General features: G+C 38.2%; 1 protein-coding gene across 4 annotated transcripts in view; it reads right to left on the reverse strand.

Moving 5' to 3' along the window:
- Nucleotides 1–4,247: 4,247 nt before the first annotated feature.
- The window catches only part of rapgef4a (Rap guanine nucleotide exchange factor 4a), a 35,492-nt gene continuing 12,244 nt past the window's right edge, over nt 4,248–27,495 (reverse strand). For 2 of the 4 annotated variants that reach the window (XM_085373763.1, XM_085373765.1), the window contains 27 exons: nt 21,623–21,695; nt 18,638–18,699; nt 17,570–17,620; nt 17,390–17,496; nt 15,843–15,964; nt 15,561–15,744; nt 15,397–15,481; nt 14,833–14,893; nt 14,620–14,696; nt 14,355–14,501; nt 13,309–13,424; nt 12,306–12,391; nt 11,857–11,935; nt 11,581–11,731; nt 10,791–10,879; nt 10,595–10,625; nt 10,425–10,503; nt 9,630–9,776; nt 6,529–6,626; nt 6,166–6,291; nt 5,854–6,032; nt 5,687–5,777; nt 5,551–5,601; nt 5,360–5,447; nt 5,180–5,244; nt 5,028–5,082; nt 4,248–4,375 (listed from right to left, as the gene is read on the reverse strand). In XM_085373763.1, the coding sequence (XP_085229889.1) occupies nt 4,248–4,375; nt 5,028–5,082; nt 5,180–5,244; nt 5,360–5,447; nt 5,551–5,601; nt 5,687–5,777; nt 5,854–6,032; nt 6,166–6,291; nt 6,529–6,626; nt 9,630–9,776; nt 10,425–10,503; nt 10,595–10,625; nt 10,791–10,879; nt 11,581–11,731; nt 11,857–11,935; nt 12,306–12,391; nt 13,309–13,424; nt 14,355–14,501; nt 14,620–14,696; nt 14,833–14,893; nt 15,397–15,481; nt 15,561–15,744; nt 15,843–15,964; nt 17,390–17,496; nt 17,570–17,620; nt 18,638–18,699; nt 21,623–21,695 (2,628 nt within the window). The remainder of the gene's footprint in view (nt 4,376–5,027; nt 5,083–5,179; nt 5,245–5,359; nt 5,448–5,550; nt 5,602–5,686; nt 5,778–5,853; nt 6,033–6,165; nt 6,292–6,528; nt 6,627–9,629; nt 9,777–10,424; nt 10,504–10,594; nt 10,626–10,790; nt 10,880–11,580; nt 11,732–11,856; nt 11,936–12,305; nt 12,392–13,308; nt 13,425–14,354; nt 14,502–14,619; nt 14,697–14,832; nt 14,894–15,396; nt 15,482–15,560; nt 15,745–15,842; nt 15,965–17,389; nt 17,497–17,569; nt 17,621–18,637; nt 18,700–21,622; nt 21,696–27,495) is intronic. The other 2 variants (XM_085373764.1, XM_085373766.1) reach the window with 2 other exon arrangements.

The following is a 27,495-nucleotide window of genomic DNA, read 5'->3' on the forward strand; positions in this document are numbered from 1 at the left end:
ATCTCACGTGACGTCGCTTGATTTCCCCGATCCAGTGTGGTTTCACTGGTTGCACAACTTTCAGCCAGCTGAACTGGACAGCATCCAGCTTTTGATACTGATGGCAACAGCTCCCCCTGCTGGACACGAGCACGAACGCCTACATTGTGCGTGGTGATGGATATTACAGTTATTTCTTTCTCATTAACAAGCTCTTACTGGGCAGCTCAGTGGTACACTAAAAACAAAATAGTTGTAATTAATTTGATTCTGTAAAAATGTTTTAAAATGTCTTTTAAAACCGCAATTTCTTTTTTAAACGTGTAAAGTGTAAATAAAAAATAATGTGATGATTTGCAGTTTCAGAAACTGATATTTTATACACAATAGAATAATAGAAATCATATAATCATACATGTTTCTAATTAGAAAATTACAATTTTCGGGAAAAAGTAAGGCCATTTCTAGGCAGCAACACATTTCAAAAAGGTTTGGACAGGGTCGTGCTTAATAATGCACAGTATGTCCTCTTTGTATAACAATAGCCTATGAACTTAGATGAGTGACGAAACCTTTCTCCCATTGAAAACACTACGTCCAGATGAACAGAATCAACCTTTTGGGATTTACTTACCTGGATGATTGAGCATGCATCAGGACAATAGCCTATGAACATCTGAAAAGAGCGATCAGCTGGACTTCTGCGAGAGGAATGTCCCTTTCTTGCCTTATATAAGATTCTAGCTGCTTAATTGCTCTGGGTCTTCTTTGCCAAATGTTTAGAGTTGTAGAAAGGTCTTGTAGGCCAGTTCAGCAACCACATTCTTCTAAAATGAAGCCATGCTGTTGTAATAAAAGTGTGTAGTTTAGCATTGTCTCACTGAAATATGGAAGGGTTTCCCTGAAAAAGACATTATCTGGATGAGACCACTCTAAATGCTCTAAAAGGCATTGACAGTCCAAATCAAGTCTAAGAAATGTCTTTGTCAACACCTTTTCAGGTATACACAATTAGCAATTAAACCCAGGCTACACCCAAAGACTTCTGCATTGCCACTGTCAAGAAAGTTAAGGGTTGATGAGGTGTGTGACTTCTCACAGCAACCAGGTTCTGAAATGAAACCTCCTGGTCAGCCTAGGTGGGGTTAATGGGGTTGTCCCTTTGGTTAGGTTGTTATTATAGGTGAAGATGACTGATAGAAGGCAAAAAGGTGAGCGCAGTGCAAAGCTGTGACTCAGAAATCTGGAAAGTGGAAATTTACTAGAAATTTGGGAACATTTGTATCCTTGAAGCCCACGAGGTACATTCTACAATTGTTAATATGTGATCTATGCATAATGTTATCTTGGATTAACTGCACTATGCAGTTGTTCATCACAGATGTTTTCAGATGTATTTGTATATGTGCAAAAGCTTAGATCAGTCTGCAGTGTTAAATCTTTTCATTGGATTGTCAGATTGTTTTTTTGTTGGTTTTTTTTGGGTGATGACACGACGTAATAAAATTGATATATTCAGATATGCAACAAGATCCTTGACTTAAAATCGAAAAGTCATTCTGTGCATTTCTCTCTATTAAAGACCTATACTCATGTCCCAATCTATCAAAAAACATAATTGCTGTAAGACCTTCATCATTTCAGCAACTCAGGAAGCTTGGTGGGAAATCAATAAGATCACCAACCACTCATTTAATCCATGTAAACTCATGACAATGTGGATTTCTTAATCAATAAGACCACGTAAAGCAAAGGAATCATTCAAATGTACTGTACTATCTATATGAACTAATACAGAAATATATCACTCAAAAACCCTTCAAAAGTATTTTTCATCTTAATAAAGCATTTAAGAATAAAGTACAATTTATATAAAACAATTTTTCATTCACTTCAATTTACTTTTGACTCCACAAGAACTAATGTTGCTCCACATCGAGACTTTATAAACAAAATATCAGATGAGTTCAAGGTTGTGATTTATTGCGTACACATGTACCCCAACTGTCTATAAGTGTTTACCATCAGGAAACCTTTGGCCAGCTACATCAGAGCAGCATCAGAGCTTCCTCACTAATAACAATAATACAGCTTATAAATTTAACTGTACATTTACAACATGCTTTAGGACAGGGGTGTCAAAGTCTAGGCCTCGAGGGCCGGTGTCCTGCAGGTTTTAGATGTGTCCTTGATCCAACACAGCTGATTTAAATGGCTAAATGACCTCCTCAACATGTCTTGAAGTTCTCCAGAGGCCTAAAAATGAATGAATCATTTGATTCAGGTGTGTTAACCCAGGGTGAGATCTAAAACATGCAGGACACCAGCCCCCAAGGCCTGGAGTTCGACACCCCTGCTCCAGGAGGAAGAATATGAGTACTTCTCCAGTCTCCACTGTGACGTCAGAAACACTGTGAGATATCAGATTCACTGATTCTCTATTCATCGCATATTAAATCTAGGTAATACATTTCTGCAAACTTAAAAGCTGTCAATGACTCATTCTTTCCTCATGTAGTGGCGAATGGAAAATATAAAGCAACCATCTGCTTCACTGTTGACACAATTCACAGGTCAACAGTATAAGTCAACAATAAAAAATGTTTAATGCACTTCTAGAAATGAATGGAAGTGATGATGATTAATGTTTGATCAGACACGCCAAATCACTCAAAGCTAAACCTGAGATAAGAATTAATTTACATTTAATTCCTTCTTGCTGCCCCAAATATTTTCAGCTTAAGCTTTCAGAAAAAAGTCATTTAAACCAACTCTTAACTAAACAAATATACACTAGAAGTTTAGCAGCACTAATAAATTACTATTTCTTAAAGCAGAACCTGATTTACAAGATAGAAAGCAGTCTGTCAGTCTCCCATTTCTTTATATTTTTGTTTTATTTCTTTATACCATTCAAATTAGCTTGAAAGTCAATATCTGGTATGACCACCTTTATTCTTCAACACAGCCTGAACTCTCTTAGGTAAACATCTTGTAATTTCTTTAGGTAGTCTTCGGGAATATGGACATGTCTTGATGGCCATTCAAAGCTCGTCTTTGGATGTTGGCTGACTTTTGTTCTGTTGTCTGTTAAGATCCCATGTTGCTTCAGTGATGTTAAGGTTCGGGGTCTGGGGAGGCCAGTCCATGAGTGATAATACTCCATTGTTTTGTTATCCATGTCTCTTTTGGATTTTGTTTTGTTTGGGGTTTTTTTTACTGCGTAGGCCTTTTGGGATGATTGTCATGCTGAAAAATGAAGCCAGTCAGAGGTGTCCAGATGGTATTGCATGGTGGATCAAAATCTGATGGTACATTTGTGTTCATATTTCCATTATTTCTGACAAGAGGTCCAACACCACTGGCTGAAATGAAGCTCCAAATTATTGCAGCGCTTCCACCATGTTTTACAAATGGCTGCAGACACTCACTCACTCTCCTGACCTCCTCCGTAGATATCGACAATGATTTGAACAGCTCACAGTCATTTCTATTCTGTGCTCCAGTAGATTTTCATAATGTACAGACTGTGATCAGCTGACCTGTTCTGCTGCTGCTCTGCTGCTCTAATTCAATAAGATGTAAGAAAACGTTTCATGAGTTGTCTTGGTTGATTTCCATGTTATACACTGACACTATACTGACCAAACTGTCTTTATACTAGATAATAAATATAAAGTTGAACAAATACATCTAAAGGTTTTTTATTATTTAGAGCGCACAAAAAGGTTTTCAGACACTTATGATATCTCAGGCTTTAAAGAGAAATGTGCTCACATGAATAAAAACGTAAAACAATCATAATCCTCTGCATGCTTGTCAAAATAAATATCTGTATACAATTTACAACACAAGAGTCTTAAAAACGTAAATATATATAAATATTGTCTGATACAAAATATACGAAACAGCTGAATATCAGGAATACTGAGACCTGTAAGCGTCAGCATCATATAGCGTTTACATCTAAAATCTTACACAGTTTGATGAATGAGATCCCTCCAAACATCATTCATTTCTTCATGCTGTTTGTTGTGATATCTGTACGACAATGATACGAGGAGGTACGTCACCCGCCAACAACTACTGCTAAAATATCACTAATTACTGTAAGAAAAAGCTTAACAAGGCAGGCTTCTGAAACAACATCTCATTATCTGATACAACATCAGGTCCTCAATCCTGTACTAAGTAAACTCATCCCAAGCGAGCGCACATCACGTCATGGAGTAGCGTCTTCGTGTAATGTTTCTGTCCCTGAGTGGATTTCAAGACCTGCGGGGCTCAAGTCCATGAGAGAGCTGAGTAAGCATCCTTTGGTTATCGATCACGTTAAGCTGACGAATATAAGTCCAAACGTCAGGGTGGTTCTTGCTTGGCAGTGGTAACTCTGGACCTGATTTAATTGAAAAGATGGGCAGTGTCAGGAAAAAAATGCAAGAAGAATTTGTAAGTTCATCATATAGGAACCTAAAATATTTGTGCTTTTTAATAAAATATTTGTGCTGATTGAGTATATCTAAGCTGTACGGGCAATCAATATAAAGGGATTAATAGGAAACTGCTGGATAAATGATTGAATATAGATGTTAAAGGTTCAGAGATACCAATAATATACTCCAACTAAACTTCAAAAGATCAATATTACAGCTTGCTGTCAGTCAGTCAAAACAGGTACTTTTCTCGACCTATTGTGAGAATATTACTTTATTTTTTATTTTGGAAATAAGAAATTAAAATTATGGGAAGCTAGTCGTTGTCAGAATTTCTCCCAATGTGCTTTCTAGAAGAACGGCCTCTTCTGTTAGTTCTATTCCAGCTTGCAGATTTATTCTAAGATGTATCTAAAAGACATCAAATTAACAGGACATAAAGTCTTTTATTGTTGTTTCTTCATCATACAGTTTTTTGATATTGTGTTTCCAAGATATATTTTGGTTATTTATTTTTATGTTTAATTTTATAAAGTGTCCTTTTGTTGTCTTAAGTGCGACATATGTGAAATTAGTACAAAAAAAAAAAAAAAAAAGAAAACATTTGAAACTTACTGAATCTCTGGCTTCTACAGTATCTCACTATTTTCACTGTGTTAGCTATCATCCGCTGCAAGACAAAGAGCAATGATCAGCAGCAAATATCGCCAATTAGCTGAGAAGAACAAAAAAAAAAAAAGATTCACAGATGCGCAGCAGAGCCTCACCATTTTCTCAAAATTGACCAAACTGTCGATAAATGTTTTGTTGCCCTCATGAGTAAATGTCATGTCTAGAAAAAAAAGGACCAATTGGAAAGTGTTAAAGCTGTTGAAGCAATTCAGCAGCGAAACAATTGTGGTCTACAGGCCAAAATGATAAACTGTCACCCAATAAATTGGCCTAACCTTTGATCAACAGGGGCATGAAAGGAATGATGGGAGGTTCCAGTTTGGCTACTGTTAGCCGGTACGCCCTGTGGTTCCTGGACGGATCCTGTGGAGACAGTCATGCTGTGGATCAATCACAGTCTGGACACTAACCTCATATTTTACTCTGATCAGGTGGCTCATCTTAAATTTTTTACTTTGGAGCTTACCATCAAGTTTTCAAATTCCACATAAAACTTCTTGAATTTACTGGGAAGTTTCTGCGAACAAAAACACCAGACAAAAGTTTCCTTGCAGTTAAGTAATTAATAGTTTTCCAAAGACGGACAATGCACAAATACACACCTCCCATGTCTGACTCAGTCTGCAAACAGCCGGGTTACTTAGGCCCATAATGATAGCAAAGAAGGCATTCAGATTTCTGTACTCCTTGCAGCTTTAACAGGAAACATGAAATTAGTGTGGCAAATAAACCAAACTACAAACTGAACTAGAACATGAAATCCACATACTGGGCAGCGATCTTGATAAACTTCTTAAGAAGCTGTACTCGCTTGCTCAGCTGAGGACACAAACACATCTCAGTGATCACCCAAAACTGAATTTCATTGAACCTCCTCAGGAACAGGTCCAGGTTCACAGTGGTTTTCTTCACATATTGTCTCCCAAATGTGTGATAGATGAGTTCAAGCTGCAAGATGCAGAAGAAAAACAACTGATTTTCATGTAAAATAAGCAAGTGAAGTAACTGAATATTTCATACCAATAAATAAAAGAAGATATATATTCAGCTCTTCTAATCAGACTCAGTTGCTGTTGAATACCTCATGTACACAGTGGAAAAGTTCCCAGTCATAGGAAGTCATGTGGTAAGCCACGTCCTTAGAGCTCATTAACTCAAAGCTGGCCAGTGATCCTGTAGAGGGACCCTCCTGCTCAGGTAAAGTGGTCTCCAAAGCATGAAAAACACATTACATTTATAAAACAGAGACTGAAAGCTGAACTAAACTAACTGTCATTTCTATCAATTTGATGAAGTGTTTAAAGCCAACTGGTTGGGAGTGTAGATGAGTTCATACACATGACGTGTTGGGTGATATTGATATAGTGTACAGCTGGGGTTGGAGCTGCAGCTGAACTACATGTTAATATGCGAGTTTCTCATGTAAATGTAATTTGTAACACACCAAAGAATCCAACTGGTCCCTCCGACACACAAACAGCCGTCCATTAATGCTGAGTGTGGAGAACACCGACATATCACTGGGCTTAAAGATGGTTTTCTCTGCAAAAGGAAGACCACAACACACAAAGGTTAAAAAAATGAATGGAAAACATCCATTTGTCTACCGTTTTCACTCAGACTGAAAAATAATAACCATTAGATGGCTTGCCAAAAGATTTTAGAATAGGCATGCAGGTGCTCAGTGCCCTATTTAGTTGTTACTTTTTTCTATTTTTAGCATGAGGATCACACCTTATGTGATCCCAAAACATTTCCTCCAATTCTTTTTTAAACATTTGTCCAAATAATGAAAGAATTAATACCATCAGAATTAATTGGCATGTATAAACTTCAGAAATCAAATAGTATTTTCTTTGCAAACATGTTACCATGCTGACATTAGATATTTACTGCTGTGTGTAGTATCAAACAACCAGAATAACCTGTCTTTGTCTGCATATGCTTTTTTTTAAAAATATATATATCCAGGTGATTAAAGCTTTAGTTTTGCTGTAGTGTATTTGATAGAAAACACTGCATACATTTGGACCCTTGACCATCCATATTTATAGACCACAATTTAGAGGTTCAAGCCAAAATTAGTAATTATTAATTTATGGCTGTCTTCTAGTGTGCATTCGTCCTGAATCCCTCTACTCTCCTGTTTTTCCTCTCACCTTCATCTGGTCATAATAAATGGCTGCCCCTCCCTGAGGCTGCATCTGCTAGAGGTCTCTTGCTGTTAAAAGGACGTTTTTCTTTCCCACTGTTGCCAAATGCTTGTTCATAGTAGCGGTCTTCTTTCTAATATTCTAGAGGCTTTACCTTACAGTATAACTATTGTTGCGAATTGGCACTACTAATTTGAATTGAAGTCATGCTTCGAAACTTTTGGAACAGATGGCATGAGCATGAATTCAGGCTGCGGTTTGGGGAAGGCCTCAGACAGAACTGTAAGCATGTTCTTATGAGAGGTGAATGAACTGAAAAGGGGAAGCATGGAAACGAGAACAGCTTGTAGTACCGGCCCTCTCTATATTACAAACAGACAAAGAACTGGAAGGTGTATGTATGAGGTGTGCTCCTGGCCCTGAAATTCAGATAAATTGTGCTTATTTATTTATATATATCTAGACACAATATTTCATGAAGTGTTATCCAAATGCATTACCAATAAAAGACTAACATCATATTTGCTAGCTTACTTGGTTAAAACACCTTTAAACACTCTAGCAGCAGCAATAGCCTGCAGACTTGTTCCTACAAACTTAACAGACCTGATCCCATAAACCTGGCTGTCTTTCTTTGAAAGTCATGCCCAGATTTTTCTTGGCAGAAATATTCAAACTCAACCAGCCTGATTGTAGATCATTAGTGCTGCTTTCAGGTCTCACCAGATGCACTGTTGGGTTTAAGTTTACAGATCAGACGCACAATAATCATTCAAATTCATGACTACCAACTTTGTGTATGCAAAAAGGACGAAAAGTGCATACACATTCTTTTCATTAGATTTATGAAGCTGCTCTAACACAAAGACTTCTATAAGTGTCAACCTAAAATTGACCACATGTACCTCTTATTTTTTTTTCTCATCTTCATCCATTTACTAAACAGGGGAAGATGTGCATTTTGCCTAACCAGAGACACGGAGAAAACAAAACAAAAAAGGTGTCTTTGGTGTCAGTACCTAACAAAGAGAAGAAAGGCTACTGAAGAATAAAAAAGTAATGCAGGTTGAGCTGGGAAGTTCATACCAAAGGACTCTGGCAGAGGTAAAAATAAACAGTCAGACTACAAACAAAAAGAAGCACAAAAGCACATCGGTTCACAGAAAAAAAGCAGATCATTATGCAAAGCTCCAGTGATTTTAGCACCAACACTGGCTACAAATATTATTAACATTAATGAAAGGACTGATACAATTAGATAGTAAATTTGCAGTGAGGTTTGTGAATAATAAATAGTTCATTTTAATATAGCTAGGTTTGCTAAGAATAGTCTGCTTTCTTTTATGATAAGTCCCGCATGCTTTTTAAAATCTCCATTTCACATATGGCTTGGCTCACTTTCAAAAAAAGTCTGATTTATTCCAAAATTCATCCTTTATAGATATAATTTTATGCGTGGGGAAGAGAATTTTTTAGCAGGCACAGTTTATAAATGAGACCAAGGGAGCTTTTCTTTGGTATTGTTCTTTTACCAGCCTGAGATCCTGAGTAGCCTGGAAAAAAGTTTACTTGATACCGACCAGTCTCAATGCCCTGCAGGAAAACAACCCCACAGCACTGTTTCTGACTGCAGAGATGGTATTAATGACATGATGCCTAGTTTCATCCACACATTGTTGGGAATTATTTTTTTAAATCCAGCATTTAGGAATAATAGAGGATGTTGCACTCATGGGTACTTTCAATGCAGCATAATTTTCTTGTGTCCTTTGCTTGATCTGTTCCTTGATGACATCTCTATCTCTACCTCATAGTTTTATTTTTTCCTTCTAACACAGTTGTCCTTTTGTATCTTTTCTTTTTTATCAGTGGATCCGACACAGTTGCACAGGCACCGGAGAATAACTTCAAAACCTGCTTTGCTTTTTCATTGCGGATAACTATGTGTACATTTGTGACTATAAAAATAAATATATCGATTTTAGGATCCAGAAAACCTTCTGGATGCTCTTTATGAGCCTTGTGATAATCCACTCCAAATAAGAGCAGCCTCAGCTTTGTTGACTTGCCACTGGTAAGGAAAGTCCAGGTCAAGTTCAGAGGAAGGCAGAGCTGCATTAGTACTTTCTGGCGGACACAAATATCAGTACAATAAAGAGCAGCCACTTGAACCAACAGCTTTCTGCTGAATGTAATGAGGAAAACTGAGCTCAGGTTATTTCTTGGGCCACTTCAAGGCCATTCTTTAGCCCCTACTAAAGCAGCCTATTACCGTCACCAAACTCACCGCAAAAGGTCACACATCACCCAGAAAGAATTAATACATCACCCGGCTTTAGCTCTACCTTTTGTCATCTCCAATCATTTGACAAGTAACTGCCGTTGCTCTCACCTCCTGCCGAACTGAGGCCGACCAGGAGCAGGTCCTCCGCTGACCCCAGCTTGTCAGCCACAGCACCGATAACCTCCCTAACTGAAGCGGCTACAGGGACCCGGATTGTGGTGTAGGTGTGGTCACAGCAGTAGACTTTGAACAGGACTGAAGGAATGAATTAGAACAAAAATAAGACTGTAAACAAGAAGGAATGATGGCATGGTAAAGTAGCAAGGAAGAGAAAAAGGCAAGATGTCACTATAATACACTAAATGGCCTTAAAGAGACCAAAACATTTATCCAAATTAGCACAGCTACCACAGAGATAGAGAGAGAGACACCCACAACCTCTCGCATCCTCATCCTCACAACTAATTTAAAGTCACCAATTAACCTAACAAGCATCTCTTTGGACTGTGGGAGGAAACTGGAGCACCCACACATGCATATTCTGCACAGAAAGGCTCCAGCTGAGCGAGGTGACAGCGCTAATCACTGCACCACTGAACTGCCCCTAAACAAATTATTTAAATCAGTACAAAGAACAAAAACCAAACCAAGAACAACAATTTTCAGTGTGTCTTTTGGAGATTGGAGAGATGACTTGAAGAACAAGCGGTACCAAATCATCATGCTTTAACAGAAAACATCCTTTGAGTTTATGAGTAGCGAACCTCTGTCGCTATTTCAAAATACTGACTATCGCTATCACTGCATGATAAAGAGTTCCAAATAGATAGCTGAATGTGACAGTCAGCAGCCCAGCTATCCATGTTTATGAAACCGGAGAGTGGATGTTCATCCACAACTCACTTTCATCGTTACTCCTGATGGGCTGACGTTTCTGAAGCTTCTCCTCTCCCACACTGAAATGCCGCAGCAGGACTTTGTGCTGTGTGGGAATTTTAGGTTCACAGTTTAGGTTCACAGACGTTTGAAAAAACACGAACTTTAATTTGGAACAGAAAGAGTCGGTCTTATACCTTTTTCTGTGAGGATCTGGCATCTTCAGCACTGAAGAATAAAATAAAAATATTTAAAAAAACAGTTAATGACTCTTTAGTTAAGTTTGATCGTTATCTAAAGAGCCTTTCTCCTTTAAATTCTCAACACTAACCACATACAGCACCTTTCATCCATATCAAAACCTAAAAACAAAAAAACAAAGCTCTGACTTACTTGCGTTTTACAATTCTTTCCAGTTCTGTTAGTTGATCCCTGAGGGCAGGAAAGGCTTTGGCATCATTAGATACTGCCATGAAAAACTCCTGAAAAACACAGCAAGCTCTGAGCAAAACAATGATTCAGAAGAACTAATTAAAACTCATTTTAACATACAATTACAAAGAGTTTTTCTCAAGCACCACACCACATTAAGTTAGCATATCATCAAGAATCATAAGTCCTTTCATTTAATAAGAGTTTATATATATATATATGTATATTCTAATGCTCACATCTATAATAAATGCACATTTAAAATTGCAGTTTCAGTGATTTTGATTTTCTGACATGTGTCTGTTTATTTATAGTGAGGAGAGAGTGCAATTAAACTTAGCAGAAGGTGCAAACACCTTGGATAACTGCAAAGGTATGTGTTTACGGTTGTAAATAATTAATATCAACCATGAAACAAAAGAGTGGCTGTCAGCATTATAGCTGTGGATATTCTTGGATTTGAACATCATGCACTCAGACATAAATCTGATTTTCTATCAATTTATCAGTTATGGTTAGTGGTGTGGCGCCTTCGCTTTATTAAAACATTTCAAAATCTTATCATTATCAAGAATCAAAAAATCTAAGAAGATGATTAACAATTAATTGTTTTTAAGTAAAGCAAACTGATTAGGAACACATCTGAAACACTGGAACAAGTCTTGGTCAGAGCTGCAGACGGTTCTGCTGTTGTGACTATTCTGTACCTATATCAGAGGTTAGAACAACCTTCATATATGTTTAGGCTGACCTCCAGAAACAACCCTGAGACATCCTCTTCCTGCAGGTGATCCCCATTTACGGCAGCCCAGTGCATCACCAGCCGGATCACCCTGCGCTTGTTATTAAGCGTGTAGTCCAGCTTCTCCTGTTCAGATCCCTGCGAGGCCTGGGCATGGTAGCTGCACAGCAGTTAAAGATTGAAACAATGTAGCTGCAGCAAACCAGTGAGCTCTATGTTTTCAGGTTCACAGGAATGGTAAAGAACATAAAAAAAAAATTAGGGAACATAATGCTGAAAGGATATTGGGACATCAACACCGGACACAGCTGAGTGTTGGGTATGAAGACACAGTGCATGAGCACAAAGTCATCTAAGGCTGAGTCTGTAACAAAAAAAGAAAGACGCTTATGTCAAACACCTGTGTAGCCAGCGAAAGAGAGCATCAAAGAGTAGCATCGGGCCTTGATCCTCGCGGCCCCGTCTGTGTCACCTCTGCCGACGAATGAAAACCATATGTATCCACGCAAGCGAGAGTAATTAGATCAGCCCTGTGATGTGTGGCTAATTATAGGCAAGAACAAACGGGTCAGTGCAGAACAGTCGGCAGAGGACAGAGGAGAGAAACAGAGCCGGCGAGGGCGGAGGAGAATGTTGCATAGGTGACAACTCTCCACAATAAATGATCATCGTATTGACAGGCCGTGTTAGATGGCACTAATTCGACACATGGGATGTGTCATGGTGAGCAGTACCTGACTCTGTGAATTGAGAATCCAATCGCATCATTTCAAGGAGGTGCTCCAAAATCTTCTCCGGCGTCCCAGACATTACGTTGTATCTGCAGGAAAACAGAATAAAACACACCCTTCACTAATCAAGAAACACTGGCTCTTAATGCTTGATGACACAGCTATGGCCCTCGACTGTTCCTTCAACGTGTGTCTGTGATTGCTTCATTTGATAACAATCCTATTTACAATCAGTGTTCTTGGCCAGCTGAAGATGAAGGGGAGTCTGGGCTAAGTGCCACGAGAAAAGCCGAGGGGAGAAAAAAAAATGAGGGGGCATCTTCTACGTGAAGGAGAATCAACACAATCCAGCCTCGGTTGTTTTCATTACTTGATAACAGCATGGCAAGAGGGAGCTACACAAGCAACGCCATGTCTTCCCCACTCATGGGGGAGAACACAGTCTTGACACTCTTACGTTTGAGGAGTGGAGTTGATTAGAGGGCGACCCTAAACAAGTAATTGTGACTTGCCAGGTCTTCTTTTCCCCCTAGGAGCAAGGCCATCATAACCATTAATATGTCTCTCTAGCAACTGTGCTGCAGTGACAGATGCCTCTATTAAGATAATGCTCGTTGGCTGCAGCTCACAGGATTGCTGTGTGTGTGCTGCCTGCATGTTATCTGCTGGTCACACTGACTGTTAGCGTCCAGCATTTTTCCTATTGTTCACAAATGTAATCACAAGTTCAAAAGTGACCATGAAAGGATCACTCCTGCAGCAACCTGGGATAGTCATGTGATTGGACAAATATATTTTTTTAAAGCTCATACTTATTACTTCAAAGAAAAAGGATGGCTGAAACAATTTTAAATATTTTTAAGTATCAATTTTTCTTTGCTGTTAAATAAAAGCAGCAACTTAATTTATATTGTAACATGAAAACAGTTAAGGATACAAGTTTAACAGACAACTGCCAGAAAGTGCAGCTCTGTACTATACATGCATTAGTGGTGGGCATATTTACTTGTAATGAGAGGAAGAGGATCCCTGGACAGATGTTCGACTGCTGCTGAGGCTCTTCTCTAACACCAGAACGTCCTGACCGTGCTCCTTCAGTCGCACAGTGTTGGCTTCCACATCCTTCATACAAATAAACACAAACACAGTAATGCATTTACTATGGAGACCACTGACCTATGAAAATGTTGTTTCAGTTTATAAAGTCATGTGACCTGATCGACCCAGGTCACCTGCCAGAGGTCACATTTAAACAGTGTTAAACAGTAGTGACGTGTTTGCCAGTACATAAGCAGCTTCGTGAAAATGTTATTCTTTAGAAATGTAAAGTATCAGTTATTATATGATATTTACAATTTTTATACATATTTGGATATTTTACTATAAATATATGCTTTTTAATTAATTTTTTTCTTATTATTATTCTTATTATTCATTCCCTATTTTATTTATTTAATATTCAGAACCATCATTGCACTATTTTGAGCCATGCAATAAGCATGCATAAACTATCTGTAATACTAAATTTCAGTACAATTTTTTAATTGTTTGTTTAAGCATTTTTAATAGCATGTTTAACACACTTAATGTGGTCCAAAGAAGCAAATGCAGACCTAATATGATATTCTGTAAATCAATCATACACGTTTAACAACTTTAATAAAATATGTTAAAAAAAACATGTGATGTCACTCCATCAGTCACTACATGTGTAATTTCAACACATTTAGATCTGCAGACCATCACTACGTAGTTAATCTAGAACAAAAATCTCTGCTTCTATTTTCTATTTCAAGCAGGAAATCTATGACGTGTCAGAGCTCCCAGATGTTAGTTTACATCCACACCTAATTAACCTCAAATCAGTAAAAGAGGTCATTATCAACATATTTCATATTTAGTGGGATGATTGAGCTAGTGGGTGCAAGGGACTGGCATACGATCACAAAAGATGCATTAAATAACTTTTATGGATGCATTACTACATTTTTGCCAACAGAGGGTGTTGGTGCTTTTTCATTGTTAATGAGATGAGTTTAAACAGACACTAACCCTCAAAATCCTGTTAAAGTCCTCCTTGTCGACTCTCAGGAAATGACAGTTGTCCTCTCGCAGGACAATGGAGGCGGCGCGGGGGGCGTCGTTGACAAGCGCCAGCTTCCCAAAGTCGTCTCCTTCATGAAGAGTGCAAACAACACCCTGTCCAGGACGGCATACTGATCAGTTACTGGGTGATGAATCAACGTCCCGGTCAAAGCAGTATAATCAGTTTGATGTCTCTAGAACTAACATGATTTCACAAGAGGAAAATACCTACTTTTCCATAGATGACAACATTGACTGAGCCCTTTAAAATGATGTACCAGGATGTGCCCTCCTCACCCTGATTGAACACTAAGGGAGAGAAGATTTGATTTCATATAGGCTGTCTTTGTTGAATTAATACTGATTGTGTGCTGAGCAAATTCAATCATTAATCAGCATTAACAATGCATCTATTACACATTACTATTTTTATCAGATTACTTACATACTGTTCCTGCCTTTGCATGGGACTCAAAGATCAGCACTCCGGCCAGCTCTCTCTTCACCTGCAGAGGAAGATCAGGAGGATCAACATTAAGAGAAAGCAGCCAAAATAAAAGTAAAGGCATGCTGTATGTGTGCAAAGCTTAATATTCCAGCTATTCAATGCAGCACAGGTGTTTGAAAGATTTCTTTAAAACTGAATGTGAGTGAAACGCACAGCAGTCCCACATCACATATCTTGTTTTTTGGTTTGGCTGAATCCGAGCAGCAAGACAAACGGATGATTTTAGTTGTAGAATAATCCCCTGAAGCTATGCAGTACATACTTAATGCCTTGCTTATCCAGCGTGTATGTCAAAGTGTTCTTGGACAGGATCAGTGAATGAGTGTTTAATACGCAAGTTTTCATCTTTGCATCATTTTTCTTCACTCTCACCACTCAAATGGGACCAAAAGGCCTAATGAGCCAGATATGATGTTTTTCACCAGGAGAAAGATGCAATTTCAATCTGTGCATTAAGAGAAGGAATAATATGGTCACATAATGCAGGTAAACTGTACTCACAGTGGTGGAGAGGTGTGACAAGGCCTTAATATGAAGCAACTCCTCATAAATGATCTCCAAATCATCTGCTGTCCTTTCAGATGGACTAAAAGACAGAGGATGAAAGAAGTCATGAAACAATCACCCTTTTTATTCCTTTACTGATTTCTGCTTCAGATTCTTACGGTTTCCTCAGGATCATCCTCAGATGGGCATCAGGCCCGATCTGCGAGAGAAGCAGCAAGGTATCCTGTAGCGCCTCTTGGCTCTCCCTTCTTTCGTCTTCAGTGGGGAAACTGGCATCCTCCTGTTCATCGTCCAGAAAGCGATAAAAAAGGTACTTGTCCTGGAAGCTCAGCTCCTGGTCCACTGCATCACAGAAACACAGCGCAGACAGCGGGCATTCAATTTCAAATCACTGGGTCGCGCGCTGCACACGTGCAGACACACATCACGCAGAGCCTCACCGTGGTTGAGAACACCTTCTTCCAGCAGCACCTGCCACATGCCTACAGCCTGAACGCGAGAGTGGACACATGAGCTCTGCTGCAATTGCCAGTCAACCAGTTCTGTCCCCACACAACACCGCCTAGGAAAGACAAATGCCTATATGAGCTCCTACATGGCTGAGCAGGTACGAAAGATCACTTTGATTTTCTGTTTGTTCTGTGTTTTATGAACTGATTTCCTTTTTCATGATTTTCTGCTGTTATATTTTATTCTCTTGAAGTGCAAACAGGGCTTTGCTATAAAAGAGCTTTTATATTCAGCCGCTGTCTACAGCTTGTACTGATAGATGTGGTAAATAAAATTGAATATTATGTGAATACATTTAATGTCTTCATAACAAACAAAATTATGAAGATTTCTTAAAATAAATATAACTGATGATTGACAACAAACTATAAATGCAACACTAAGACGTGGTGAACCTTTACATTTACACATCAGGCAAACACAGTTCAACATTATCATTTCTTTGAATCCACTAATGATATTTACTCACCTTTTAGCTCTCACCAGATAAATCTACCTGGCTGCCATTTACTCTAAAGCAGTAGAAGCAAAAAGTGTGTTTACTGCCCTTTTTGCACCTGTCAGTCCAAAATAAGCTCCAGAACATGTAGTGGAGCCTATCCTAGCTGTTACTGAGGGGAGAGGCAGGTTGGCAGTCTATCACGAGGCTAACACAGAGAGAAAAACAACTATTCACACTCACTCTCCCACCTATGGGCTATTTAGAATCACCAAAATAACTGTGGGACTGTGGGAGGAAGCTCGAGTACCGGAAGAGAACCGATGGCCACCCACTGGCTGGGTTTTCATCTGTGCCCCTCTGGTTACAATGCAGATTAGAGTTTCGAGATTTTACCATGAAGTGTTTTCACACCTGCACAACAACCCTGATCTCTTCTGGACATTACCTGGTGAAGCTCCTCAGTCCAATAGCTGTCAGCTCTACTCAGGCAAAACACCATACTAAACCATGTGACACTGGCCAAAGTTCATCCCACACATCCCAGCTTTTGATGTTGGATACTGGCATAAATCCTTAATGTTCTTCAACTGCTTTCTTTGCTTTTAGAGAGTGATAAAAATAGAAAAAAATTAATGAATACACTTTGCTTGAGTGTTTCCATTAAAAACAAAGGGGTGCCAAATGAAGCTTATGCATAAGTTCAATAAGGGGTCTCACATCTTTCTGTTCCCAGGTGTTGCCAGCTAAATCTAAGCTTCACATCACTTCCACTTTCCCATGCCATCAAGCTGTTTGTGACATCACTGGTCTAGTCCAATCATCTTTCTCCCAGCCTTCTTCAGGCTAATTCACAACGTCTACTTTAAATCTTAAATCATCTCCACCACCAGCGTCTAAACCCGGGGGGGTCCTGCTCTATTCCCTATCACCGCTGGGCTTCTGTTGAAGTCTAACCACCAAATACCTCTATCTAAATTCTCTGCATCAATAAATCATGTTCATCTCTGTCTAATGATCTCTCCTTATTGAACTAACCTGTACGTCTTCAAATGGTACTTCCTGTCTCTGATCATGTGAGGCGCCCTGGAGAGGATGGCATTCCGGAGAATCTGCCCTGCACGGAGGATCTTCTCGGAGGGGACCTGCACGGTAGAATTTTAGTTAAATCTCAGCACACTGTGGAGTCTGACTGAGTGCAGTGATTGTGTTTACTACCTGAGAAAAGCATTTAGGGTGGGGTTTGGCTGGACTTTGAATGAATGACTTCTGCAAAATAAAGTGAAACATAAAAAAAAAAAAAATGAGAGGAGGTAAAATAAAATGCCTCATGCATGACACTGAAACTCAGGATCTACTGATGGCATTACACTGAATCTCACAAAGTGGGTAAAACTGAAGGTTCGCCAAAGAACAAAACAGTCCAGTAATTTGCGATAAAATACATCGGGGAAGAAACAATGTGTCAGAGAGACAAGTCCGGTCTGATGTTTTTCCTCTCACTGTGGGGCCACAGGATCTCATCCTCGCTGTTACTGCATGACTCACAGCTGACATTATGATTTTATTGCATTCAAATTTGATTTTTATTTACTTTTTATTTACTTTCCATACCGTTCCGTTAGCAGAGTCTTGACTGATGCATTCAGTTGCTTTAATGGGACACAGATACTGTGAATTACAGTCTGGGAGTGCTTTTTTGTTGTTGTTGTTGTTGTTGTTGTTGTTTTTGATTTTTCCAGCTGAGGATGGCCATGGGGTGGGCTGCAGGACTTTGACATTTAAAATGCATTCTGAATGCTTCAGAGAGCAGTGCAAGTCATGCATTTATGTGAAAGCTTTAAAGCCTCATCATTTATTTACAAGACATTAGACCACTCAGTTGCCAAAGAAACTGGGCTTATTTATATATGTTATAGTAAATTAATTCTGTCTTTGTCAGTTACATAACAAGAATGCACACTTTCAGTTTCTCTTTTTGTGTAAGAGAGCGATTGTGATGTGGCTAAACTCCATAAGTGAACAACGCATGTAGCTCCATAAATCTGCTGTAGTGCAGCGTTATCAACTCAGTGGTCAGGAAATGACAGCAGGAGAGGGGACAGGAACTGTTCTGGATGGAGACGAGAAATCCAGTACTGTGTTTATATTTAGAGCAACTTTAAACAAACTTCACATTCCACACTTATTTCTGTGCCCCACTGAGGAGGTGAGCAACAGTACAGGATGCTCTTGCGGCCTCATAAAATGAAAAGGTTTCATCCTAAATAGAGACAGAGGAATTACCTTATTCAGAGGTTTGGAGACAACAAACGAGTTGTTGCTTATGTTCTCTTTGTCAGGCAGTCCTGGTGGGGAAAAACAGAGGATGTATGTTAGTCATGAAGGATCTGTAAAGATCCTGCAAAGCTGCAGAGAAAAAAAGAGTTTATAATCACTGAGATGTCCGCTAAAGTTATAAGTAAAACACACACACAAGAAGCTTTACAGGGGACTCAAATTTACTATAACAAAAATCAACTAATCCTTGAAAACAAAAAAGTTGCATATACTGTACATGTTCTGTTAGAATTTTTTAATTAAAAATTGCATCCTGAATATTCAGTGGTGGTGTGAAGGTTCTCAGTCATCTCCACCTCCTCTCATCCGAGAAGCTTCTCGGAAGCTTTTCTTTCCAAGCTCCTTAGACTGTTCAATGGTCATTTTTTTTATGCTGAATAATTAGGTTCCTCCATAGACTCTGTAGAACAACTGTCAGTGGTTTGAATGTCAGACTATGTTGGCCTGCATTACTACACTTTCTTCATACTATTTCTTTTTGTTGGACCACCCTGACTTCAGAAGTGCCTTCATTACTCATGGCATACATTCAACAAGGTGCTGATTTTGGCTCACATTGACACGATAACATCACATAGTTGCTGCAGATTTCTCAGCTGGACATCTTTGGTGTTTTTCCAGTTTTGGTGACACTGTGCAAACTGTAGCTTCAGTTTCCTGTTCTCAGCTGACAGGAGTGGCACCACTGTGGTCTTCTGCCGCTGCAGCCCATCTGCTTCTGTGTTCAATGTGTTACATATGCAGAGTTGCTCTTCTGCAAACCTTGGTTGTAACACATGGTTAATTGAGTTACTCTTGCCTTTAAATCAGCTTGAAGTAGTCTGGCCATGTTTCTCTGACCTTTGGCTTCAACAAGGCATATTTACGAAGAGAACTCCCGCTCTTCTTCTGACCATTCTCTGTAAACCAATACTGTAAGTTGTGTTCTGAAATACTCCAACCAGCCTGTCAAGAACCAACAACCAAACCACGTTCAAAGATGTCTTGAAAATATCTACATGCCTAAAATTGTATCGCGTTGTTTCATTTCTTTCTACATTTTATCTGCTCTACTGCCAGCGTGCAAACAACTGTCAAAAATAAAAATAAAAGTACTCACTTTTAGTACAGGATGGAAAAATGTTTACATCCTAACATTTTGTGAAAAAACTCCATACATAGTTGCTTTTACAGTTGACATCATGGTTTCTGTTTAATATTAATCCTTAAAAAAATAAATTTCCCCAAAGTTCTCCTCACCACAAGTGCAAAAAAGAGTGAAAAACACTGAAAGCACAAACATCTTATATAACCTACTGTATACGTGGTTCAGCCCGGAGGATTTCTGCATTTTATTGAAAGCTTCAGCAGCAGAGAGGGTCATTGCATTTCATGCTAACATTAAAGACATGTACCAGCCTTGCACGGTTTTAGTATGAATTATATTTTTCATGTTATGTGTTTGTATAGAATTTGTGCATGTTTACAGAAGTTAACACATCTGCCCATCATTCTGTTTGCAAAGCTGTGATATCAGTCCGTTCATTCAACCAGGAATGTAGAGTAAAGTGAAAGTTAAACCAAGTGTTAGTCATTTGCCAGGAAAGAAAAATGCTGTTTCTGAGCAGAAATATTTTCCATTGTAGTGGCCAAACAAATGCATGCTTAGGTGGAGTGCATGACTGGAGTGAAGGAAACAATGCTGACCTGTTAATAACAAAGTGATTTAAAAGCGCACTGTAAGAAAACAGTTTAAAACATGTTTAATTCATTTGATTTGCTGTGACAGTAACAAAGCGGCTGAGCCTCTGCACAGGAGAGTGCTTCAGCCTCGAGCCGCCGGTGCTTGTGTGACTTATGTCTTTCTGCATCCGTGCATCGAGTTCAGGCTGTAAAACCCCTCAGTACTCAACTCTATGCTGCAAAAATACTCAAACCCCAGCTCTTATATTGCTGCAGCAAAGCATGCAGCAACCAAAAAGGCACATCCACTTTTAAAAGCTACAGTAGTTAATAAAATCTTAGCTTTAGGGACTGTAAGTTTGAGGCTGGGAGTTCTTTACAAGAAAATCTTTAAAAAGCATTTTCTTTCAAATATGTCCATCATCATTAAAAATACATAACAATAGACAGTGACCCCAGTGTTGGTAAACCAGCAGACTATGGATTTATGGACTGCCGTTCATCATTTTTATGATACGTGACTTTGAAGCAAGTTAAGTGCTCTGTTTGAGCAGAGCAAAGTCAATATCAAGTTAGGTTGCAACAGAAAAGCAGAAATAATAGTATCAGCCTCGACACAATGCCAGAGGTTCCAACAGTAATGGAGTTAGTCAGAAAGAAATACAATAAAAGATCCTTTTTATTCGTAGGAGCAGAAAAATTGGTTGTTTGTAAAAACATTTATAAAGTCAGAGGAGCCATTTACTGTAAAATGAAGAATTTCTTCTTCATCTTGATAAACTCTGAAGACAATCAACATACTAACACTGAAGTAAACTGAATCAACTTGAGGACGGCATGACAGCCGAGCAATTAGGAAGCACATCAGCAGTGAGTACTTTTTTTCTGCCTGTACTCCTGCTCCATTTCATTTAGTGAAACGGAGGCGCCCTTTCTCTAAATTTCCTGTCTCTCTACACCGTCGGCCACAAAAATGTTTTATCATTTGTGACATAAAAGCTGCTGAAAGTAAAACAAATCCACAAGCTTTTAAGACTATAACCATCTGTACAAGCTACTGTGTTTAAACGTGTCGGAGCATCAGCACTGCGACATTTTACAGTTGAATGTTAGCATGACATTTTATGCAATGTTCAGTGAACGCTTCAAAATCACAGGACAGGCTGTGATTTTGAGGCATTTGTTGATTATGATGGCGTAACTGCTAATAATAACTGACAAAGTTAGGAATGAAATATATAGTTGTTAGGTCCAAACGAGGTCACTTACTGTCTGCGTTACAACCGCTTTCCATGACACCATAGGGTGGGGCGAGTAGTCCAGCCATACAGTGATGATATTTCTATAAAAATAAAAGCAAATACCAGTTACACTTGTAAATAAAATAATGTTTAATGTAAAGTAAATTGTATAATATATATATAATATGTATCAATAGGAATCAAATAAATGCATACAGGTGGAGTCAATCCATCATTATTACACCAAAACTGAAATTAAAATATACTCTCGATGGCCTTTATTTAGCTGCTTCTGACTCATCAAGGTGGCTGATGATCTATGGCAGCAAAAAGATCACAATAACTGGAAAAATACTTAAATGTGTCTCAGGAATTACTCTAGGACTCAAAAATCTATACTTCTTAAATGTCTTTCCATGTTCTTTAGCTCCCTCTTTTCCAGCATTTCCCATCTCTGCCTCTCATTAATGTGTTGTCTAACAAAGGCAGGACAAGAGGAATAGAAATCACCCCCACTGTCATCACTTGTCTCTAGGCTGTGTGGAAAAAATAAAAAGTCAATGAGGGTTTCGGGTGTCTGATGATATTTCATTCTTATTAGTCCTAACATGCAAATGTAAGAACGGTTCAGTGCATAATTATTAAAAATAGGGGAAAACCACATACAAATACCTCTTGTATATTGCATATTTCTTTTTGCCACTAAGTACATGTCCATTAATGCTGTTCCAACTGCAGAGAGCCACAGAACAAGCACAGCAAGACAATACAAGTATACTTCCCTCGTACCATAATTGTGTCCTGAGGCAGCACAGATATTACATAATGAACATCATACTGCACCCGTGCACTTACAAATGCAATGTTTATGACACTGGAGCACTAATAGGACACTCCAACAGTAACCAGCGAGACAGGTTTTTTTTTCAAATTCAGGAATAAAAAACACTAAAAAGATGCATAGAATACCATTTAATTCCAAATTATTTCTGTGATTTTTAAACTAACACTGTTTTCCTAGCAGCATATTACTGTACAAATTGTGTTCAGCCAGCTTTGGAAGTAAAGTATAGTTAGATGGTACAGACAACTACCTTTTAATAACGTACACTTAGCCAGTCACACAGCAGTAGCTTGATGCATTTAGGCATGTAGACATGGTCAAGGTGACCGGCTAAAGTACGATCTGAGCATTTGGGGAAGAAAGGGGATTTAAGGAACTTTGCACATGCCGTGATTGTTGTCGGAAGACGGGCTGAAACTCCAGAAACTGCTGATCTGATGGGATTTTCCCACACAACCACCTCTAGACTTTAAAGATAATAGTCTAAAAAGAGAAAAGATTCAGTGAGCAACAGTTCTGCTTTGAACTGATAGGAAGGCAGCAGTAATTCAAATAACCATTTTTAACATGCAATGTATGCAGAAGAACATCTCTGAAAGTACAGCAGAAGACCACACCAGGTCCATACACAGTGTATACCTTCTGATGGCTGCTTGCACCAGGTTAATGTGCCACAAAATTCAGATTAACTCAGGCTTTATTTTTGAATATGACAATGATTTCACTGTATGCGAGTCACCTCCATAGTCAGCGGAGCTTCAATAGAGCACCTTTGGGATGTGGTAGATTCTCATCATGGACATGCAGCTGAAGAATCTGCATATCTGAAAATCTCTGAGGAATGTTTCTTTGTTGTTCCACAAAAAACTAAAGCATATCTGAAGACAGAATTGGGTTGAACTGGTACTAAAAAGGTACAAATAATAAAGCATTGAGTGAGTGTGCATTTGTTATCGTATTTTAAACTTTGTCAATCAAATAACGAGATCTGCATACATAAATACATCACTCCAACACAGCTGATTGTTAAAATTATATTTTCTTAATAGGAATTTGCCAAGTAGATTGACAACTCAAGATTAATATGGGGTGAAAGACAAACAAAAACTGATTATGTGCTGCAGCCACTGCGTAATAGGTCAATAAAAAACTGATTGAGGACCACTTAGTGCCAGACCAATTTTCCCCACCATCCTATCTTCTGGTCAGTGGAGACTGAATGAAGGCAAGAACTCTAGAGCCCTTTGTTCCTCTGATGGCAGCGTACTCAGAGGTCATGCTTTAAACTCAATTCTGCACTCTGAAGTCAGTTAATCACTTAAGCAAGCCCTCAGTGGCACACAACCTTTTCCCTCAAGCCTTTTAGATATACCTCAGTGGCCTCAGGTTGTAACTTGACTTGTTGCTCACCAAGATACTAAAAGATATAAGCTCTCCAAGCTCCGATTTTGATAATGTGCCTGCTGTGAACATGCAAAACAAGATATTTAATTTTAAATTAATCAATGCAAAAGCAGTGATTCAGTCAGAGTCCGGCAATTCTATCAATCTTGGCTGACAATTAAAGGATTTAGGATTAAACTGAGGCACGCATGAACAAATGAACTCAATCCCTCTGAGCCAGTAAAGCCATGCTCCCTGAGGGACTGAATGCAGCAGATGGGATGGGAGCGTTGTTTTCGAGGGGGATTAGGACCACTGTCAGGTGTGTAAAAAGCAATCAGTTTCTATTTTATTCGTAATGACGTCTTTGACTCTTGTGATACACAACACGATATTTTCTGCAGGGAATTGTTTTAATACCAGCTCACTGTAACCTGCCATGTTTTCAGGACTGTCTAACCTTTTGCCTGTATAAAAACTGTCTTTGTTTTATTTTAAAACATCAGGCATGTAATAATAAAATCTTTTAAGTCATTAAAAAAGAAGTTTCTCACTCGGATGTCATTTTTTATCATCATTCTTCACTCAGTTTCTTCTGGTTTGATGGTATATTAAATGAAAAAAAAACATATTCGTTTTTTCAAAAAAGTCTCGGATGAGAAAATTAGTTCAAAATGTATATCATTTTCTTTTATTTAATAAATGTATTTTTTTCTTTTTTATAAATGCATCAAATAGTAATAACAGTTAGTTGTGGTTTTGCTTCTAAAAATCCATACTCTCATGTTTACGCTCTTTTAAGAAATAGTAAAGCTTCATGCAGATTCGTTTACCATACTGCAAAGGGAACATTCAAAACGGACATTTCTTATTTCTTTGTAACAAGTTAAACAAATAGTTAGACAGTTATATTTTTAATGTATAAAAACACAACATAAAACAATCTAGTCGGTATCTTCTGGAGAAAATTAGCATTTATAAGCCAGACATTAGAGAGGCAACAATCTCGTCGAGGCGTACTTCCTGAAATGTCAAACTGCTGCTTAACTGAAATGAATCAGTCTGATTATTCACTCACTGGCCTTTATTGCTTTCATCCAGATTAGAAGATTATTAGAGCATCAAATCAGCTCGCAGATCAGCTAGACTGGTTCAAACTGCAGCTATACTACAATTACTTTGATAAGTAGATTTGGCGCAAAAGTCATTTCTGACATTTTATGAGGCTCGTTTATTAAGATGTCTAAATGTGCCGGGATTGCTCCTCTGAAATGCTAATTCAAATATTTATTTCTCAATAAAATAGCAACAGCATCTGCTGCTCTGTGGTCTGCCAGACTCATCAAACTCACCAAACTCGCAGTAGCCCTACTCAGCCATACCTGCCCAGTCTAACTGTGCCTCTCAGACATTACCTTATTCCTAAGACTGAATTTAGAGCCAACTTCGATTCAGCCTTTTTGATCATTTATTATAATTAAAGTCCTTAACTTTGGTAGGTAACTTGGATCCAGAAATCTTTCAACCATGACAACATGGACACTAACAATACTCAGGTAGGCTTTGGCCTTTAAATGATGCTTGATTGATTCCTCTCTTTCTTTTCCCCAGTCAAGTCTGTCCCGTATTTAGCAGGTTAAAATAAAATAAACAATAAAAGGCGACTCAAATAGACCAATACGGCAAGGCTGGGTTGGTAAAGTAAATCTGTTGGACATTTTTCTTTGCCTTTAGACAATAATTCTGATGGCAAAAGAGCCAAACAGGACAGGCAAAAATAAATAAAGAAATAAAGAAATAAATAACATATCTGGCGATACATCCGTTGCTGGAAATTTCTTCTTGTTAAAATTGAGTTTTTCCTTCCCACTGTTGCCAAAGTGCTTGCTCACAGTGGGAAAGACATTCTTTGGTTTTTCTCTGTATGTATTATTGTAGGGTCTACTTTACAATATAAAGTGCATTGATGCGACTGTTGTGATTTGGTGCTGTATAAATAAAACTGAATTGCATTGAAAAAAAAAAGATGCTTGATTGGCACTCAGGGGCGCATACAGCACTACACTATTCACAGCAATTACACCACAAAGTGAACATGAACCACCTTTCATGTTGTTTACAACAAATTGTGATCAAACTATCCAAATGTTGTAGCAGTAATGTTTTTTCTAATTTTCTAATTTTCAATGTGTTCTGCTTTCAGAGATGATGTTCTGCATACGTTGGTTGTAACAAGTGTTGCTGGCAAGTGTTATAACAGCTGTAAGCATTTTATCAATTCGCCTTTGACCTGTGACATCACCAAGCTATTTTAACCCAGAGAATAGCTGCTCACTGGATGTTTTCTCTTTTAAGTCCATTTTCTGTGAACCCTGATGATGGTTGTGTGAAAGTATCTTTAGGAAGGGAGAATGTACTGGTTCAAGTTTTTAACACAGAGTCCGTATTAGGACTCACAAGCAGTTTGGAAAATAACATCCACACTTGTACTTGAGCTGATTCTGACAGCATAATGTGCAAAGCATCAATTAGAAAGACCAAATAAGATATGCAAATCAAATTATCCTTCACAGTTTGTCATTAAGTCAGCAAGCACAATGGATTAGTCAGCCCACAGTTTTTGATTCAACCCTTTATCCAAATGAATGACTGTTTTATTTCCATGACTAAATTCATGAACTTTTGCTTAAAGCAGATCAGTAATTTTACAAATACTTCAAAACTAAGAATGATGCTGTTTAAACTGATAATAGAGCAGACCAACACATCATGAAATTATTATTTACAATTATTTACAGTTTTGGACATCAAACATGGTGAAATAGGACACTGTGGTGTAAATTCAACATGGGAATATTGTTTTCATCCATTTTTTTCTATTCATTTTTACAATTACATTTCACTTACTGTTAAGTTTGGTTTTTACCTTTGTGCAAAAACTCTATATTTCATAAATATTTCAAACAATTGCAATGAGAAAAAGCTCATCGTTGGAGTCGAATGCTCGGAGTAAAAGCAGAACTATAGATAATAGATCTAAAAAGTTCAACTCAAAGAGCAGCTTAAAAAGGTCCCCTTTTCAACCTGAAGTATAGAAATGAGGTATAAACATGCTTTAAAAATATGAATTTACTCATTTGAAGTAGCATCTTCAAAGCTGAACCCAGAACAAAGGATGAAGTTCAAAGAATTATAAATAATAAAAAAACTATGTTCCTGAAATTTCTGAAAACAAAAGGTTCAAATGTAATGTTTGTCCACATTCACTCTATAGAGACTAAAAGTGAGCAGATTTCAACAGAAAAGGTAATCTTGCACTTCTGAGCAATACCACAGATTAACAATAGTGAAGTCAAGATTTTTTAATTAATTTTGCATCATAATCTCTCAGAGAGGATCACTACTTTTATTTTTTTGTTATTTTGTGTAAGTGTAATATCTAATATCACCCTTGGTGATTGCTTGTTGTGCAGTAACAAACACTGACAGTCATTAGTGCACATTTGACTTTTTTTTAAAGAGCCAAAATTTAGATTTCCATTTGCTCATCTTAATTTGTTAGGAAGGATTCAACCAGAAAAGGTCACAACCATCCAAAAACACGGTTCAAACTGACAGACGAGCCACGTAATGCTGTAAGCGTCACGTTAGCTAGGAGCGTGTAAGTATAGTGG

The sequence above is a fragment of the Diplotaxodon limnothrissa genome, linkage group LG16, assembly GCF_057381915.1.
Source record: "Diplotaxodon limnothrissa isolate DT_005_m linkage group LG16, D_limnothrissa_male_GT1.1, whole genome shotgun sequence".
NCBI classification, from domain to species: domain Eukaryota; kingdom Metazoa; phylum Chordata; class Actinopteri; order Cichliformes; family Cichlidae; genus Diplotaxodon; species Diplotaxodon limnothrissa.